Source organism: Artibeus jamaicensis, unplaced genomic scaffold, assembly GCF_021234435.1.
Source record: "Artibeus jamaicensis isolate MK-2021 breed Jamaican fruit bat unplaced genomic scaffold, CSHL_Jam_final contig_386, whole genome shotgun sequence".
NCBI classification, from domain to species: Eukaryota; Metazoa; Chordata; class Mammalia; order Chiroptera; family Phyllostomidae; genus Artibeus; species Artibeus jamaicensis.
The window spans coordinates 1,335,982-1,354,857 of NW_026521811.1; the positions used below are offsets into that span (position 1 = coordinate 1,335,982).

General features: G+C 39.6%; 1 protein-coding gene and 1 pseudogene across 2 annotated transcripts in view; both read left to right on the forward strand.

The window, feature by feature from the left end:
• Positions 1 to 18,876, forward strand: part of RIPK2 (receptor interacting serine/threonine kinase 2) — a 55,749-nt gene that overhangs the window by 6,010 nt on the left and 30,863 nt on the right. For both annotated transcript variants that reach the window (XR_008391496.1, XM_037143381.2), the window contains exons 2-3: positions 5,135 to 5,288; positions 9,546 to 9,701. Coding sequence is in view for 1 of the 2 variants with exons in the window: in XM_037143381.2 (XP_036999276.2) it covers positions 5,135 to 5,288; positions 9,546 to 9,701 (310 nt within the window). In the remaining variant the exon portion in view is untranslated. The remainder of the gene's footprint in view (positions 1 to 5,134; positions 5,289 to 9,545; positions 9,702 to 18,876) is intronic.
• Positions 1,286 to 2,503, forward strand: LOC119047893 (RNA-binding protein EWS-like; annotated as a pseudogene).

The window sequence follows — 18,876 nt, forward strand, 5'->3', positions numbered from 1 at the left end:
ATTCACCCTTGGCTGCCTGGGTCGGGGGATCTTTTTTGCCCGACCCTGCTCCGTTGCTGGCTCTGCCCCTCTTACCCGTCTAGCTGAGTGGTTTGTTGTTGTCAGACTCTTGTCTTATTCAATTTTCTGTGGTTTGGCTGCATTTATTGTTGCTAAAACTTTGTTGTTTTTAGATTTGATTGTGCGAGAAGGCACAATGTTTCCACCTATGCCTCCATCTTGGCGGAAGTCCTTGGTGTTTTTCTTTTCATTTCCACTGTGACCTTTATAATTTCAGGCTTTCATTGCTTCATATCTTAACTAGTATTATAGCTAACACCTGACTTTCAAATTCTACCTTTCTGCTGATCCTTCAACCTTCTGCCAAGTGAATCCTAAAAGTTTGTTCTGCTCATGTCATTCCTTTGCTTAAAAACCTGCAGTCACAGCTCATAGACTAGCAAATAAAGTATAAACACCCTTGTCTAGCTTTAAGGCTCTGAGATGTAGTCCTGCCTGCACCAACAATCTTCACTTCTTTTACAATTGTTATATATCTTGACTCATATTAGACAACTGGCCATTTTCTAAACATAGCCCTCACTTTAATTTCCTTGAATATATTTGGTACATATCTATTATCTACTATCTACTACATGCCAGGCACTGTTCCAGGTTCTAGGGACACACAGATGAAAAAGGCAAGGTCCCTCTCATCTTGGAGGCCACATCCATCTTCGATGTCCTTTCTCCAAACATTGAGATTCTATCTATCTTTAAAGTGTAGTTGAAATCCCACCTTTCTTATGACTGTGGTGACACCCCAAGCCCAAAGTTTACTCTTTTTACTTTGGTTTCCCACAGTTCTCTATTTATTCATTTAGTTATTCTGAGGGGAGAACTAATCACATTCTGCCTTATATTTTAAGTGTTTATTTTTATTTTTTTAGTTGTTTTTCTTATTTTTAACTTTATTAAAGAATAATTGACAAATACAATTGTATACAGTCATGCACTACAAAATGACAGGCATATGTTCTAACAACTGCATTGTTAGATGATTTTGTCATTTGTGCAAACATCATGAAGGCACTTGCACAGACCTAGATGGTGTAGTCTACTGCACACTGGGCTAACATGGCACAGCTTATTACTCCTGGGCTACAAGCTGTATAGCATGTTACTGTACAAAATAACACCAGGTTAAGGCATCATAATGGCTACAGTGTCACTAAGTCATAGAAATTTTTCAGCTCCATTACAATCTTATGGGTCCATCATTCTATATGGTCCATGGACTGCATATATGACTGGTATTTGAAGTGTGCTTCGTGATCTTCTGGCCAAGATGGAGGTGTAGGTAGACACACTACCTCCTGGCACAACCAAATGAAGGACAACGACAAATTTAAAAACAGAAAACAACCAGAACTGCCAGGAAATCAAACTGTATGGAGTTCAACAACTAAGGAATTAAAGAAGAAATATTCATCCAGACTGGTAGGAGGGCTGGAAATAAGCAGCCACTGCTACCTACAGACAGACAGCCTATGCAACTTCTTTATGCAAGTTATACTTCTCCAACTGACCCCCAGGCATACTGTCAGCCTGTCCAGGGGTATGGCACTGGTGCTTATGATACCACCACTGCTACGGTCACTACCACCCAGGCCTCCTATGCAGCTCGGTCTGCATATGGAACTCAGCCTGCTTACCCATCCTACGGGCAACAGCTGGCAGACATGGCACCTGCAAGACCACAGGATGATAACAAACCGCTGAGACTAATCAGCATCAATCTAGCACAGGGAGCCACAACCAACCCAACCTGGGATTTGAACAGAGTAATTACAGTTATCCCCAGGTACCTGGGAGCTACCCAATGTAGCTAGTCACAGCACTGCCATCTTATCCTACCAGCTATTCCTCAACACAGCCGACTAGTTATGATCAGAGTAGTTATTCTCAGCAGAATACCTATGAGCTGCTGAGCAGCTATGGACAGCAGAGTAGCTGTGGTCAACAAAGCAGCTATGGGCAGCAGCCATCCACTAGTTACCCACCCCCAAACTGGATCCTATAGCCAGGCTCCAAGTCAATATAGCCAACAGAGCAGCAGCTATGGGTGGCAGAGTTCATTCCAACAAGAACATCCCAGTAGCATGGGTGTTTATGGGCAGGAGTTTGGAGGATTTTCTGGAGTAGGAGAGAACTGAAACATGAGTGGCCCTGATAACCAGGTCAGGGGAAGAGGGGGATTTGATTGTGGAGGCATGAGCAGAGGTGGGCAGGGAGGAGGTTGCGCTGGAATGAGCAGTGCTGGAGAGTGAAGTGGCTTTAATAAGCCTTATGGACCTCTGGATGAAGGACCAGATCTTGATCTAGGCCTACCTGTTGATCCAGATAAACATTTTGACAACAGTGCAATTTATACACAAGGATTAAATAACAATGTGACTCTAGATGATCTGACAGACTTCTTCAAGCAGTGCAGAGTTGTTAAGATGAAGAGAACCAGGCAACCCATGATCCATATATACTTAGACAAGGAAATGGGAAAGCCCAAAGGTGTCCTACAGTGTCCTATGAAGATCCATCAACTTCCAAGGCTGCTGTGGAGTGGTTTGATGGGAACCACATAGCAAACTTAAAGTTTATCTTCCTCAAAAGAAGCCTCTGATGAACAGCTTTGGGGGGGGGGAGTTTTGACGACCTGAGAGGACAGAGGGATGCTGCCACTGCTCTGTAGAGGTCCAGGGGGCCCAGGAGGTCCTGGGGCTCCAGTGGATCTCATAGGAGGCCCTGCCAGAGACAGAGGAGGCTTTCCTCCAAGAAGACCCTGGGATTCCCAAGGGAACCCATCTGGGGGACGAAATGTCCAGCACCAAGTAGGACACTGGCAGTGTCCCAATCCAGGGTGTGGAAACCAGAACTTTGCTTGGAGAACAGAATGCAGCCAGCGTAAGGCCCGAAGCCTAAAGGCTTCCTCCTACCACCTTTTCCACCTCTGGGTGATGACCATGTCAGAGGTTCCTCTGGTGGCATGCAGGGACTGTGGTGGTCCCGGTGGCATGTTCAAAGGTAGCCATGGTGGAGACAGAGGTGGCTTCTGTGTTGGCCGGTTATTGGACTGAGGTAGCTTTGATGGATGAAGACAAGGTGGCCCTGGAGGTCCTCCTGGACCTTTGATGGAACAGATGGGAGGAAGATGAGGAGGGCATGGAGGCCCTGGAGAAATGGATAAAGGTGAACACCGTCAGGAGCGAAGAGACCGACACTACTAGATGCAAGGATGCCACAGAGCTGCATTGACTACCAGATTTATTTTTAAACGAGAAAATGTTTTAAATTTGTAATGTTTATAATGTTGGTCACAACATTATGATTATTCCTTGTCTGTATTTTAGTATGTCTCACCATTTGTGAAGAAACATTAAAACAAGTTAAATAGTAGTGTGCTCAGTTGGGTGTTTTTTTTCCTTTTAAAGATGGTTGTTTAAGACTAAATGATGGGAACCCCTTGTGAGCATGCTCAGTATTATTGTAGAGAACCAAGAGGGCCTCTAACTAATTGTAACAATGTTCATGGTTGTGATTTTTTTTAATAAAATTCCAAATGTTTATAAACAAAAAAAGAGAAATATAAATGGTAGGTACAAAATAGACATGGGGAGGTTAGGAATAGTATGGGAAATGGGGAATCCAAAGAACTTGTACGTATGACCCATGGACATGAACTAAGCAGAGGGGAATGCGGGTGGGAGGAGGGGTGCAGGGTGGAGGGGAATAAAGGGGGGGAAATGGGTTAACTGTAATAGCATAATCAATAAAATATATTTAAAAGAAAAAATAAAATATGCTTCATGATGATTTGATATATATATACATTGTGGAATGATTACCAAATCAAGATAATTAACACATCCAAAGAAGACATACAAAAAGCCAACAGGTATTTGAACAGGTTTTCAACATCACTGACCACCAAAAAAAAATGCAAATCAAAACCGCAATGAGTATTTACTTTTCTTAATTTTTAATTTTTCAATTAGAGTTGACAAAGTATTATATTAGTTTCAGATGTGCAACCCAGTGATTAGACATTATGTAACTTGAAGTGATCACCCTAATAAATCTAGTACCTACATGATACCATACATAGTTATTACATTATTACTGACTATATTCCCAATGCTATACATATTTTTCTTAAAAGATTCCTGGGCAGCTTGAAAGCACAGACTGTTTTTTCATCTTTATATTCTCCATACTGCTGAGCACAATTTATTATTAATAATAGTTCAATATTTATTTGTTTTGTATATGAGTAAGCAAATGCACCTGGGACCCAGAGTTATCCCAGGCATCTGTTAGAAGCACTGACCTGTTCTCAGTGTTCTTTCCCTGGGTTCCAGAATATAATTTCTAAGTTTTATTGACCCTCATGCAACTATCACCTAGTCATTTAAATCTACAACATTTAGATGTTTTAATATTCAGGGTATTTGGGAAATTTTTATATGGTATATAACCATAAAATTTAATATAATATCCTAATCAAAGATGATCATTTTAATACAACATAAACTTAATAGTTTAATTAGTTCATACACTAATCATTCTAATACAGACTTTATAAACTTGTCTATTGTGTTCTTTCCCTTTCCTAGAAAAGTGCTATAGCACTGGCTGGTGTAGCTCAGTGGATTGAGCGCGGGCCTGCGAACCAGAGTATCGCGGTTCGATTCCCAGTCAGGGCACATGCCTGGGTTGCAGGTCATTTCCCAGCAGGGGATGCATGAGAGGCAACCATACATTGATATTTCTCTCCCTCTCTCCTTCCCTTCCCCTCTAAAGATAAATAAATAAAATCTTTAAAAAAAAAAAGAAAAGTGCTATAATGATAACCTAGGTACAGCTTTTTTTTTTTCTGTCAGTGGCTTATAGAAGTTATTTTGGTCTCTAAACAAGCCTTACAGTACATAAGGCAAGTGTTTTCCCTACTTTATCTATGAAGAAACTAAAGGACAGAGAAGTTACATAGTTCACAAGAAGTTAAAAGCTATTACTGAATAAGTCCAGACTAACTTAATATCATGAGCAGAACTGTGTGTTTTTCATTACTTTAAAATAATTATGTTTTTTTTTTCTTTAGTGAAAGAAATGATGTCTTAAGAGAAGCTGAAATTTTACACAAAGCTAGATTTAGTTACATTCTTCCTATTTTGGGAATTTGCAATGAGCCTGAATTTTTGGGAATAGTTACTGAATACATGCGAAATGGATCATTACATGAACTCCTACATAGGGTAAGTCTTGTATACTTTCAGTGGCTATAATTCTGTGAATCAAGCTATATAGGGCTTTAGTTTTACATATGATCAACTTCTTTGGGTAAATATAGATGAATCAAAATAAGAATAATGAAAAACAATAGCGGTTGTAAAGTTTCACCATTTACGGCTTCTTTTGTGTTGTTAAAAATTACGTGGAGTCAGGGCTTGTATTCTGAGGGACCTAGATTTTTTGCTTAGGTGACTGTTCCTTAATTTTACACTGAATTGCCTTATCCACATGTATATTTACACAGCTAGGTGTAACAGAGAGAAAAGATAAACTCTGCTCTCTGTACAGTCCACTGTTAGGCTGGATTTTACTTTATGTTAATGTCAATTTAGGATTCGAGTTAACTGTTGGTAATACCAGTTTATAAAGTTCTAAATTAATAGGCCAAATAAATCTACCTCTGAATACCAAATGCATTAGCTTTTCCACAATCAACAATGGCATGAGCCATTTACTTTTTTCTCAAGGTCCCAGTTACTCTGGCTTTGACTGTGAATCCCATCAGTAAACCAATTAGGGGCTCTTCATTCTCAAAATATGTGTATTCATCTGTTGTTTGCTTAAGCTGATATTATCTCCAACCTGCAGTTTCTCTCAATAAGTCTTTTTATACCACTCAGTCCATTTAGTGAAAGTTGGCTTAGTTAAAACTGGATAATATAAAGTGTAAAATCCAATTTTTGGGTGCTCCTAAATCCTAATAGGTCAGTGTTCTTTAAGTGAAAAGAAAGAGTGAGTGCCACTGCCAGCCCCTGGTGGAGTGACTCCCTCTTTATGATGTGACCATCTAAAACAGGATGGAGCCTAGTAGCTGATTTCAGTATATGAGATTTGTGTAACCACCACAGCAATCAAGTTGCAAATATTGATTAAGCATAATTTTTCTTTTTGAAAAATAAGTAGAAATATTAATGTTTTCTTCCCATACCTCAGCACCCTAGTAAATATTCAGACACCCAAATTGGGAGCCCACTAGGACTTCTAGAGCCTCCTGTAGGAGGACTACTAACTCCTAGAAAGAATCATGACCAGAAGCCCTTATTTAGAGAGGACTTCTGGCTTTAAAACTACATAATTTTCAGAAAAGTTACCTTTTTACAGATTAATAGATTCAGTTACTCAAGATTCAGTTATTTAAGAAGTACTGTTCAACATGAATATGTGTGTTTCTTTTGGTTTTCTGTATTGCATTATTAGGGTGGGATTTATCTTAAAGTGCCCTCCTCCACCCACACAAAAGATTATTGAAATAAATCAAAATACAATGTAAACACAAAGTATTTTGACCCACTTCCCTGCCAGGTTTATCACTGCATTATAGGTTGACCCATTTACAGAAAAAATTCTCAAGAACAGTTTGGAGCTTTCAGTAGAAATATGCTTTTTCATATCATTTAGAAAAATGTACCTAGTGGCTGGTGCCTGAGGATTCATTGGAGGATCTCCCAAAAATATCTAATTTTTCTGAGTATACTCATTCTCCTGAGATGCTGCATTAATTTTTATGTTCAGAAACATTTATTTTATGAAAGTGCAGATGGATATCACTTGGAAGCACCAAGAAATATGAAGCATTACTTTTAATGTGTCTGTATTATATATGCTTTATAAATTAAGATGATCTTTGTCTCCATAAAATCAAAACCTAATGCTAATTTTTCAATTGGAATGCAAACAAATTAACTATATAATTTAAGGTATGAGATTAATGCTTAGTCAATAAATATAATATGGTCATATTTTTAATTTATGCAATATTATAATACCTTAAGTTATATTTTATATTAATAGGAAAAGTAAAACATTAATTTGAATGACTGATTTGGTATGTACTAGAAACACATTTTGTGTGTGCATGTGCATACACCAACTACTTGATATAAGCCATAGAATGGGGAGATGGGTGTGGGTATAGGTTTATGTGTGTAGGTATTATACAGATTAAAAAATAATTGAAGCTGTGTCAACAGAAGAAAAAGACTTGATATCATGTAGTTGTATTACTAATATAAACTAAAAGGGAATATTAATACTACATATTTATTATTTTTACATTTTTATTTAAAATATTTATTTATAATAAATACTACATATTTATTTATAAAAAGTAAGGAAAATAAGATACAAGTATGTTAATGTCAAATTGATACTTTGTAATCAAAATGAGCACTTTTGGCCAAGATGGAGGCGTAGGTGGAAACACTATGCCTCCTCAAACAACCAAGTTTAAAGACAACAAAGTTTTAGTAACAAAATGCAACCAAAACACAGAAAATTGAACTGTACGGAAGTCAGACAACAAAGAACCCTTCAGCCAGACTGGGCGGAGTCAGTGGCTGGCAGAGCGGGGGTCGGGCAGGAAAAATCTGTGGACTGATCCACGAGTGCAGGCAGTGGTCAGCAGGTCCAAGGCTCCAGGTGGCAATGGGCAGACCCAGTGGGGGCACGAGGAGGCTGGCTGACCGCGGTCACACATTCACACACGCAGATAAACCAGGTGAAGGAGCAAGCAGTGAGACAGACCACGCAGGCTTGGGCCTCAGTGATGGGAATTAAAGCCTAAAAGCACCAGTTGGAAAAACTTCGAGGGTTGAGGTGCCAGGAGAAGCTCCCAGGCTCACAGAGAGTTTGTGGGAGAGACCCACAGGGTCCCGGAGGGTGCACAGGCCCACATACTCGAGACCCGGCACCAGGGGGATGCCAGGTTTGCTTGCAGGAAGCAGCAGAGGGGACCGAAATCTGAAAGAGAGCAGAACGCCATTGCCCCTCTCTGACCCTGCCCCCACATACAGTCACACAGACCAGCAACTGGGTTGCCCCACCCTGGTGAACACCTAAGGCTCTGCCCCTCATACCTAACAGGCGCGACCAGACCAAAACATTTTGGATCACTAACAGCTCAGAGCCCCGGAGCCAATAATTCTAAGCGACCAAGAGATAGCCTACCTATCAGGTGCACAGTTCAAAACACTGGTGGTCAGGATCCTCACAGAACTGGTTGATTTTAGTCACAAATTAGAGGAACACATGAAGGCTAAACTAATTGAAATGAAGGGAAATGCACAGGAAACTAGTAGTGATGGAAAGGAAACTGGGACTCAAATCAAGGGAGTAGACCAGAAGGAAGCAAAAAATGACCAAACAGAAAATAATGAAGAAACAAGAATTCAAAAAAATGAGGAGAGGCTTAGGAACCTCCAGGACTTCTTTAAAAATTCCAACATCTGAATTATAGGGGTACCAGAAGGGGAAGAGAAGAGCGACAAGTGGAAACCTTATTTGAACAAATAATAAAGGAGAACTTCCCCATTCTGGCAAAGGCAATAGACTTCCAGGAAATCCAGGAAACTCAGAGAGTCCCAAAGAAGTTGGACCCAAGAAGGAACACACCAAGGCACATCATCATTACATTAGCCAAGATGAAAATGAAGGAGAGAATCCTAGAAGCAGCAAGAGCTAAGGGGACTGTCACCTACAAAGGAGTTCCCATCAGACTGTGAGCTGATTTCTCAAAAGAGACCTTACAGGCAAGAAGGGGCTGGAAAGGAGTATTCCAAGTCATGAAATCCAAAGAACTACACCCAAGATTGATCTATCCAGCAAAGCTTTAATTTAGAATTGAAGGGCAGATAAAGTGCTTCTCAGATAAGATCAAATTCAAGAAGTTCATCATCACCAAGCCCTTATTATATGAAATGTTAAAGGGACTTAGAAAAAGAAGATAAAAAAGATGAACAATGAAAGGACAGCAAACTCACAGTTATTAACAACCACACCTAAAACAAAAGCAAATTAAGAGGACAGCTAGATCAGGAGTGAACCATAGAAATGGAGATCACGTGGAGGGTTAGCAATGGGAGAAGGAGAAGGGGGGAGAAGGTACAGAAAATAAGTAGCATAGACAGTAGATAGAAAATAGGGAGAGGGCAAGAATAGTAGGGGAAATATAGAATCTAAAGAACTTGTGACACATGGACATAAAATAAAGGGGGAGGAATGGTGGGGGAGGAGTGTGCAGGGTAGAGGGGAATGAAGGGGAGGAAATAGGACAACTGTAATGGCATAATCAACAAAATATATTAAAAAATAAAATAAAATGAGCATATGTTTCGACTTTAGTTTATACTATATATCATCATAGAATGTTTAATTTTCTAAATGGGAATGTAATGATATTTGGCCAGTGATTTTGGTTTTGTTTCTTTCTTGCATATATGAAGAAAACAGAATATCCTGATGTTGCTTGGCCATTAAGATTCCGCATCCTGCATGAAATTGCACTGGGCATAAACTACCTGCACAATATGAATCCTCCTCTACTTCATCATGACTTAAAGACTCAAAATATCTTATTGGATGATGAGTTTCATGTTAAGGTAATTATTTTTTAAAAAGTCTATGATATGTACCTTGTGATTAATAGCTTTAAGAAGGCCTTAGTTATTTTTTCACCTAGCCAACAAAATATCTCTCTGTTTTCCATAGCCCCTAATTCTTTTAATATTTTATTTTGTTTTATTATTTGTGTTGTTGTTGAAGTACAGTTGTCTCCATTTTCACACCACACCATCCCCCACCCTACTTATCCTCACCTCCCAGCCTTGAACCTACCCCCTTTGGCTTTGTCCATGTGTCCTTTATACATGTTCTTGGTGGTCCTTTCTCTATTATCCCTCTCCCCCCTCCTCTCTGGTTACTGTCCATTTGTTCCTAATTCTTATCTTCAGTGTCCCTTCTTCCTGCCCTAATGGCTTTAGTTATTCCTAGACCAGAGAGATAGACACAATTATAGGACAAAATACAAAGTCATTATGTTTTAACCGAAATTGAGGAGTACACCTTTCTTTACTTTTACTTTGAAATTATAGATTCACAGGAAGTTGTGAAGGTAATGCAAAAAGGTTCCATGTACCCTTCACCCAGTTTCCACCAATAGTTACATCATACATAACGATAGCACAATTCAAAACCAAGAATTTGACATTAATACAATGCATATATGTAATTCTGTGTCTCTTTGTCACCTGTGTAAATCTGTATAATCAACCAATCAAGATACAGCACTACCCCACACCACAAAGAGCACTCAGGCTACTCCTTTCAATCACACTTGCTTATTGCCCTTTACCATCCCTGGCTCCTGGAAACCACTCATCTGTTTTCCATCTCTGTAATTTTGTCATTTTGAGAATGCTTTATAAATAGACTCATATAGTGTGTGGTATTTTGAGATTGCCTTTGTTTATTTAGCATAATGCCTTTGAGATCCATCCAAGTTGTTACACCAATAATTATTCTTTTTATTGCTGAATAATATTCCACAGTATGAGTATACCCCACTTATTTAACCATTCACCTATTGAGAGACACTTTGGTTATTTCCAGTCTTTGGCAATTATTATAAAGCTCCTGTGAACAATACTGTGCAACTTTCTGAATGAATATCAATTTTAATTTCCTGGGATAAATGCCCAGCTGTTTAGTCACATGGTAAGGGCATTCTTAGTTTTTAAGAAACTATCCAACTATGTTCCAGAGAGGCTGTACCATTTTATATTCCACCAGCAATGTGTCATAGACCTAGCTTTTTCACATCCTCACCATCATTTGGCATTACCACAGTTTTTATTTTAGTTCTCCTAGTAAGTGTATACTAAGATCTCATCATGGTCTTAATTTGCATCTTCCTAATGGCTAATTATGAATGGCTATAGATGTATCATCTATATGTCCTTTTCAGTGAAATACCTCATTATGTTTTAAGCTGTTTCCTAATTGAATTTGGGGGATTACTGTTGAATTTTGAGAGTTTATATATTTTCTTGATATGAGTCCTCCATCAGATATGTAGTTTGCAAATATTTTTCTCCTGATCCATAGCTTGTTCTTTTCATCCTTTGAACAAGGTCTTTCACATATTAAAACTGTTAACTTTGATGAAATCCAACTTACCATTTTTTTCTCTTACAATCTTGCTTTTGCTGTCATGTCTAAGGACTCTTCATTAAGCCATAGGTATTAAAGGTTTTCTGTTACCTTCAAAAAGTTTTGTAATTTTATGCTTTTCTACTAATTTTTTTACTTTGAATTAATATTTGTGTAAAAGATTTGAGTATGTTAAGGCAGTAGATAGTAGTGATTTCAGTTACCCTACATCTAACTAATGACAGCAAATAAGAAGTAGTTGCTGAGTAATTAATACTAAACGTAACTCACTTTATTTTTACATACTATTTTGCTACATTTTTTACAATGAAGTACATAATTGAAGATTATTATAAATATCAAAAATGTTCAAAGAGATAATTAATAGGGAAGTAAGAATAATAGAAAATTAATACACCAATTTTGAGAAAAATTAAGGAAAAAAATAAACCTTTACTGAAGGTACTTCCTCTTCCTAGAATAAAATGGGAGAGGAGAGGAAAAGGAAGCAAGCTGCTGCCTCATTATTGCTAGAAAGAGAGACTAATCTATGTCATCAGTGTAGGGAACCCTACAGGTGGAAGTTCCTTAGCAGTCACTTACTCCCCTGGGTCCTCACTGCAACAATCTCCCCCCTCCCAAGGCAATTATCCTATGGCAGGGGAGTCAACATGCATGCTTGAATGACTGTGACATTTTCTTATGTGATCACCCAAAACTCCTCTGTGTAATAAATTGAATCAGTCCAAATCTGCTTCTACAGGACAGTTCTTTCGATATTTGAGGATGGCTACAGCCTGCCCCTCACTCTCTTGTGTTATGGCCTTCTCCTTGCCAACCAGTTTCCTCATGACATGGGTTTTAATCCCAGACCCTATCTGTATTCTATTCATATAGCATCCCACAGATGCTATATGAATCTGTTTCAGTCTCTCTTAAATTTTACCATCTAGTCCTAAATACTTTACTTAATAGTTCCTTAATAATTCATCAACTTTTGGGAGACACCCACATGACAACACTCAAATTGGGCTTAGTGTCAACAAAAAGTCCTGAGATGTTCTTCTTTTCGTGTATTGTTGCTTAAGCCACATGTTCTGATGTGCTTTGCAGAAAACTTTTTGGACATCAGCAGTTTTATCTTGTTAGACTAGAGCAATTCACCTTTTAAGACCTTTTTGAATGTTATTTCTCTATTCCATGGGTTTTAAGTTCCTTCCCAGCTTTGTATCATCCTAAAATTTAATTAGGCATTTTTTCATATATTTGAGTCATGACTAAATATTAACTGTGCAGAGCCCAGGTCAGAGCTGCACTACCTGATGCTAAGAATCTCCCTCAGGTCCATGTCATCATCACTGTTCAAAGACAATTACTGTTTATTAGGAGTACTCTTAAAAGAATTTTTTTAAAGTTCATATTTCCTTACCTTGTACATAAGAATATTATGAAAGTCTTTGTTTGAATGTTTTCCCAGACATCCTCATGACTCATTCCCTCTATATATTTAGCCTCATTTCCAGATGACTGTCCCTAGACCACCCAGCCAGTTCCTCTCTACCATCATGCCTCAATTTATACTTCTACCTACTATTTTTCACCAGCTGACATAACATTTTTATTAATATATTTATCGACCATCCCCCCTAGTTGGAAAGTAAGCTCCATGAAGATAGAAATTTAGTCTATTTTATTAACTGCCATATACTCAGCATGTGCCATATTCATGCTATTCAATAATCTGTTGATCTATATGTGCCAGATAGGCCTACTAGTTTTGTAATCAAGTATGTTATTATTAAAGTACCTCAAAATGTTTTATGTATACGAACTGTTTTTACACTTACTCTTCAACAGTAGTAATACTGTCAAAAAGGAAATGAAGTCAGTCATTTTTTTTATTGATTATGCCATTACATTTGTTCTATTTTCCCCTCCCATTCCCCTCCACCCTGCAAACCCCTGCCCCACCATTCCCCCCCTTTAGTTCATGAACACGTGTCTCAAGTTCTTTAGATTCTCTGTTTCCCCTACTATTCTTACCCTCCCCCCTATTTTTTATCTACTGTCTATGCTACTTATTTTCTGTACCTTTTTCCCGCTTCTCCTTCTCCCACTCCCCTGTTGCTAATCCTCCACATGATCTTCATTTCTATGATTCACTCCTGATCTAGCTGTCCTTTTAGTTTGCTTTCGTTTTAGGTGTGGTTGTTGATAACTGTGAGTTTGCTGTCCTTTCACTGTTCATCTTTTTTATCTTCTTTTTCTTAGGTAAGTCCCTTTAACATTTCATATAATAAGGGCTTGGTGATGATGAACTCCTTGAATTTGGTCTTATCTGAGAAGCACTTTATCTGCCCTTCAATTCTAAATGAAAGCTTTGCTGGATAGATCAATCTTGATTGTAGTTCTTTGGTTTTCATGACTTGGAATACTTCTTTCCAGCCTCTTCTTGCCTGTAAGGTCTCTTTTGAGAAATCAGCTCACAGTCTGATGGGAACTCCTTTGTAGGTGACAGTCCCCTTAGCTCTTGCTGCTTCTAGGATTCTCTCCTTCATTTTCATCTTGGCTAATGTAATGATGATGTGCCTTGGTGTGTTTCTTCTTGGGTCCAACTTCTTTGGGACTCTCTGAGTTTCCTGGATTTCCTGGAATTCTATTTCCTTTGCCAGAACGGGGAAGTTCTCTTTTATTATTGGTTCAGATAAGGTTTCTACTCGTGGCTGTTCCTCTTCCCCTTCTGGTACCCCTATAATTGGAATGTTGGAACGTTTCAAGATGTCCTGGAGGTTCCTAAGCCTCTCCTCATTTTTTTGAATTCTTGTTTCTTCATTCTCTTCTTTTTTTTCTTTTTTAAAATTTTTATTTTTTTTTAATTTTTTTATTGATTATGCTGTTACAGTTGTTCTATTCCCCCTTTATTCCCCTCCACCCTACCCCCCATCCCCACCATCACCCCCTCTTTAGTTTATGACCATGTGTCTCAAGTCCTTTAGATTCTATATTTCCCATGCTATTCTTGCCCCCCCCATCTATTTTCTATCTACTGTCTATGCTACTTATTTTCTGTACCTTCTCCCCCCTTCTTCTCCTCCCACTCCCCTGTTGCTAACCCTCCTTGAGATCTTCATTTCTATGTTTCCACTCCTGATCTAGCTGGCCTTTTAGTTTGCTTTCGTTTTAGGTGTGGTTGTTAATAACTGTGAGTTTGTTGTCCTTTCACTGTTCATGTTTCTTTAACTTCTTTTTCTTAGATAAGTCCCTTTAACATTTCATATAATAAGTGCTTGGTGATGATGAACTCCTTGAATTTGATCTTATCTGAGAAGCACCTTATCTGTCCTCCATTTTAAATGAAAGTTTTGCTGGATAGAGCAATCTTGATTGTAGATCTTTAGATTTCATGACTTGGAATACCTCTTTCCAGCCCCTTCTTGCCTGTAAGGTCTCTTTTGAGAAATCCGCTGACAGTCTGATGGGGACTCCTTTGTAGGTGACTGTCCCCTTAGCTCTTGCTGCTTCTAGGATTCTCTCCTTCATTTTAATCTTGGCTAATGTAATTACGATGTGCCTTGGTGTGTTCCTTCTTGGGTCCAACTTCTTTAAGACTCTCTGAGCTTCCTGGATTTCCTGGAAGTCTATTTCCTTTGCCAGATTGGGGAAATTCTCCTTTATTATTTGTTCAAATAAGTTTTCCACTGGTGGCTGTGCCTTTCCCCCTTCTGGTACCCCTATAATTCGGATGTTGGAGCGTTTAAAGATGTCCTGGAGGTTCCTAAGACTCTCCTCATTTCTTTGAATTCTTGCTTCTTGACTCTTTTCTGTTTGGCCATTATTTGCTTTCTTCTGGTCCACTCCATTGATTTGAGTCCCAGTTTCCTTTTCATTGCTATTGGTTTCCTGTGCAATTCCATTCATTTCAATTAGTTTCGCCTTCATATATTTGTCTAATTTGTCGGTATCATCAACCAGTTCTGTGAGGATCCTGATCACCAATGTTTTAAACTGTGCGTCTGTGAGTTTTGCTATTTCTTCATTGCTTAGATTTATTGGCTCTGGGGCTCTGAGATCCTCCTGCGCCATTCTTGGTCTGTTCGGGCCCTTTAAGAAGCAGCGCCTTGGATTCCCAGGCCGCTGGGTTGTGACGCTGTATGTGGGGGCGTGGCCCGAGCGGGGAAATGGCAACCCCCTCTGCCACTTCTCACAGCTGGGTGCGGAGGAGCAGTGCCTTAGGTGGTTCACCTGGGCCGGGCCACTCAGAGTCGCTGGGTTATGACGCTGTATGTGGAGGTGGGGTCAGAGCAGGGAAATGGCAGTGCCCTCCACTGCCGCTTGCCGTGGGGACCTGCCAGCCCGGTCCAACCGCCCACTCCCTCGCCTGTCCACCCTCGCACAAATGCGCGACCTCAGTCAACACGCAGCCCCGGGCCCGGCTGTCTCCCCCGAGGTCGCTCGCCTGGTTGCTCGCTGGGTCGCTCACTAGGTCTGACCCTGCGCCTGGATTCCGCCGGCCTGAGTGTGTCTGGCCGAGTCCTCCTGTGCAACCCTGCTCCGCCAGCCGCTGGTTTCGCCCCTTACGGGTCAGGCTGAAGAATTTGTTGTTAACGGACTTCCGAAAAGTTCAATTTTCTGTGTTCTGGCTGTGTTTTCTGTTGCTAATATTCAGTTTTCTCTAATCTTGGTTGTGTGAGAAGGCACGGCACATCCACCTATGCCTCCATCTTGGCGGAAGTCCATTCTCTTCTATTTGGTCATTTTTTTTCTTTCTTCTGGTTCACTCCCTTGATTTGAGTCCCAGTTTCCTTTCCATTACTATTGGTTTCCTGTGCATTACTATTCAATTCAATTAGTGTAGCCTTCATATGTTCCTCTAATTTGTGACTAAAATCAACCAGTTCTGTGAGGATCCTGATCACCAGTGTTTTGAACTATGTATCTGAAAGTTTGGCTATTTCTTCATCGCTTAGATTTATGGGCTCTGGGGCTCTGAGTTGTTCTTGAGCCATGTTTTTATCTGTTTGTGCCTGTTACATATGAGGAGCGGAGCCTTAGTTGTTTACCAGGGTGGGGCCGCCCAGGTCGCTGGTTTGTGATGCTGTATGTGGGGGCGGGATCAGACAGGTAGCAATGGCGGTCCTCTCCGCCTGCCCAGTCCGTCCCACCGCTCGCCCTCGCCTGTTTATCTGAGCGGAAACGTGGGAGCCTGCCACCCTGGGCCGTGCAGTCTCAGTGCTGGCCTCTTCACTGGTTTATCTACAGGCAAATGCTGGACTGACCGCAGACAGCCAGCCACGCCTCTTCCCTATGCCTGCCCGTAGCTAGCCTGCACCTGGGATCCACGCCTTTGGCTGCCTACGCACCACCTCCGTTGGGGATCTTTTTGACCAACCTGCTCTGCTGCTGGCTTTGCCCCTCTTACCGGTTTAGCTGAGCATTTCGTTGTTTTTGGACTCCGTATTGTCGATTTTCTGTGTGGTTTGGTTGCTTTTATTGTTGTTAAAACTTTATTGTTTTTAGATTTGGTTGTGCGAGGATGCAAGGTGTTTCCACCTACTCCTCCATCTTGGCGAAAGTCCTGAAGTCAGTCATTCTTATTCTCAGTGAATATTTGTGGAACAACTGTGATGTGCCAGGCACTGTGTCCAGTGCTTCTGACATATCACATGAGGTCTGAAATTTATTACTGGTCTAATATAATTTTTTTCATGAATTCTTGCTGGCTTTTTTGTTAATTACTTATAAAAATTTTCTAAATATTTAAACCAGTGATTAGGGATAGTCTCTTGCTAGTATGTAGATTTGTGAAATCAGTAATATTTTTCATTTTTAAAAATCAGAATGACATCCACTTTCCTCATATGCTATCCCACAAAGAACACTGAGAGCACCCAGGAGGTATTTGCAAGTGTTCAGTAACCTGAAATATATATAAAATAACCTAAGACTTGCATTTTATAAACCTTTCAACCTCCTTGGACTTTACTTTCTGAGTCTTAGTCCAGAGAAAACAGAAACAAAGTAATGGGCGATCATTCTTTCTCTTCTTCATTGATCAGTAGGGTACCCTTAGTCTTTATTTGATATGAATAGAACTTAAAAGAAAGTATTTCTATTTCTCTGCTATTATGTCAGTCTTGTGTGGAAACCAGAATACTTACAAGTGGTTCTTCCTAGCTTGTTTATACTTTTGAGATAAACAGTATATATAAATGAAAGTAGGCAGCTATTCTAGTAGAGTGGTAGGATTATGGATAATTTTTTGAATAGAGTATTTTAATTTCCTCTAATTTTTATCATCTTTTTAATTAAAAAAGAAAACCTTTAGCTTTGAAATATATTTAAAGGTCCTGTATAGAAAGGGAAAGTTCCTGTTCTGTCTGCATTGGTGAATGATTGATTTATCAAGACCTTCAAGAAATTGTGGAGTTCTTATTACTTTCATCACATTTTTCATGTCTTCCTTTTGTTGAAAACTCAGGTTAAATGAATTATGTATTTCCTATGATACTGTTTGGGACAGAGGAAGGGGAAAAGTGTGGCTCCATGTGGAAGACAAACTAAATTAGCTGATAGAGGGAATCCTGACTAAGGGTTCTAGGCCGGGTTGGAAAACTCAAAGATGAGGCTCTTACCTCAAGTAAAAGGAGCACATAGGAAGCAAACTCAGGATGTTTTCTCCAACACTGTACCCAAACCAATACTGATCCCAGTAGTTTGTATATTAGGGATCAAGCATAAATGAGACCACATCCCTTTTTTTTTTTAGGTTTTTCACTCTGGAGCAAAAATAAAATTAGTTGTCATGGTAATGCTTACAATCCTGGCAGGTGTGTGCCTGGAATACCGGTTTTGCCTTTAGAGGGTGAGGGAGGAGTAGACTCTGCAAAGCCAAATGAAATTAAGTAGGATATATCCTCCTTGGAAAGTTAATACCACTCAGAGCAACTCAGAGCCTAAAACTTGGCTCTTTGCTTGATAGTATTATATGAATAAGAGCAACCTTTAGGGAGACACATATTCCTGTAACCAAAACATATAGCAAATACTAATTCAGCTCATTTAATTTTCACAGTACAGTTCTACATTATAGAGACTATTATAACTCTCAGTTTGCAGATGGGTAATCTGAGGCACAGAGTGATGGGATGCTCCACTAGCAGAGGTCCCCTGGATCATTAGGTATGAGAATAAAAATGCCCAACAAGTGATCTGCTTGGGAAGGAAAGGAGAAAGGTCCTGAACACCTTCTTCCTTGAATATTTATTGAGTTCAGCTCACACAGAAATACATAATATGCACATAAAGCTTATCAACCACTGTCCAAAAAGCTGCAGTCATGAAAAACTGACATCATTTACAGATAATAGTTGAAGAAACAGAAATTGTCTCTGGTCAGGGTTGGCTTTAGCTCAAGTGTCTGTTTCATAGCAACAGGGCAGAGCAAACCTTAAAGGAAACAATGTATATTCTTTCTCTGGCCAGATTGCCAGCAGGAGCCATCTGTTCCAATACAAGGTTGAAGCTGCCTCTGGCATACTTCCCAGGCTGAGTCAGATAGGGAGAGCAAAGCAGCCAAGAGACTAGGAGACTTTTACAGAAAGACTGAGGACTGAGACTATGACAAAA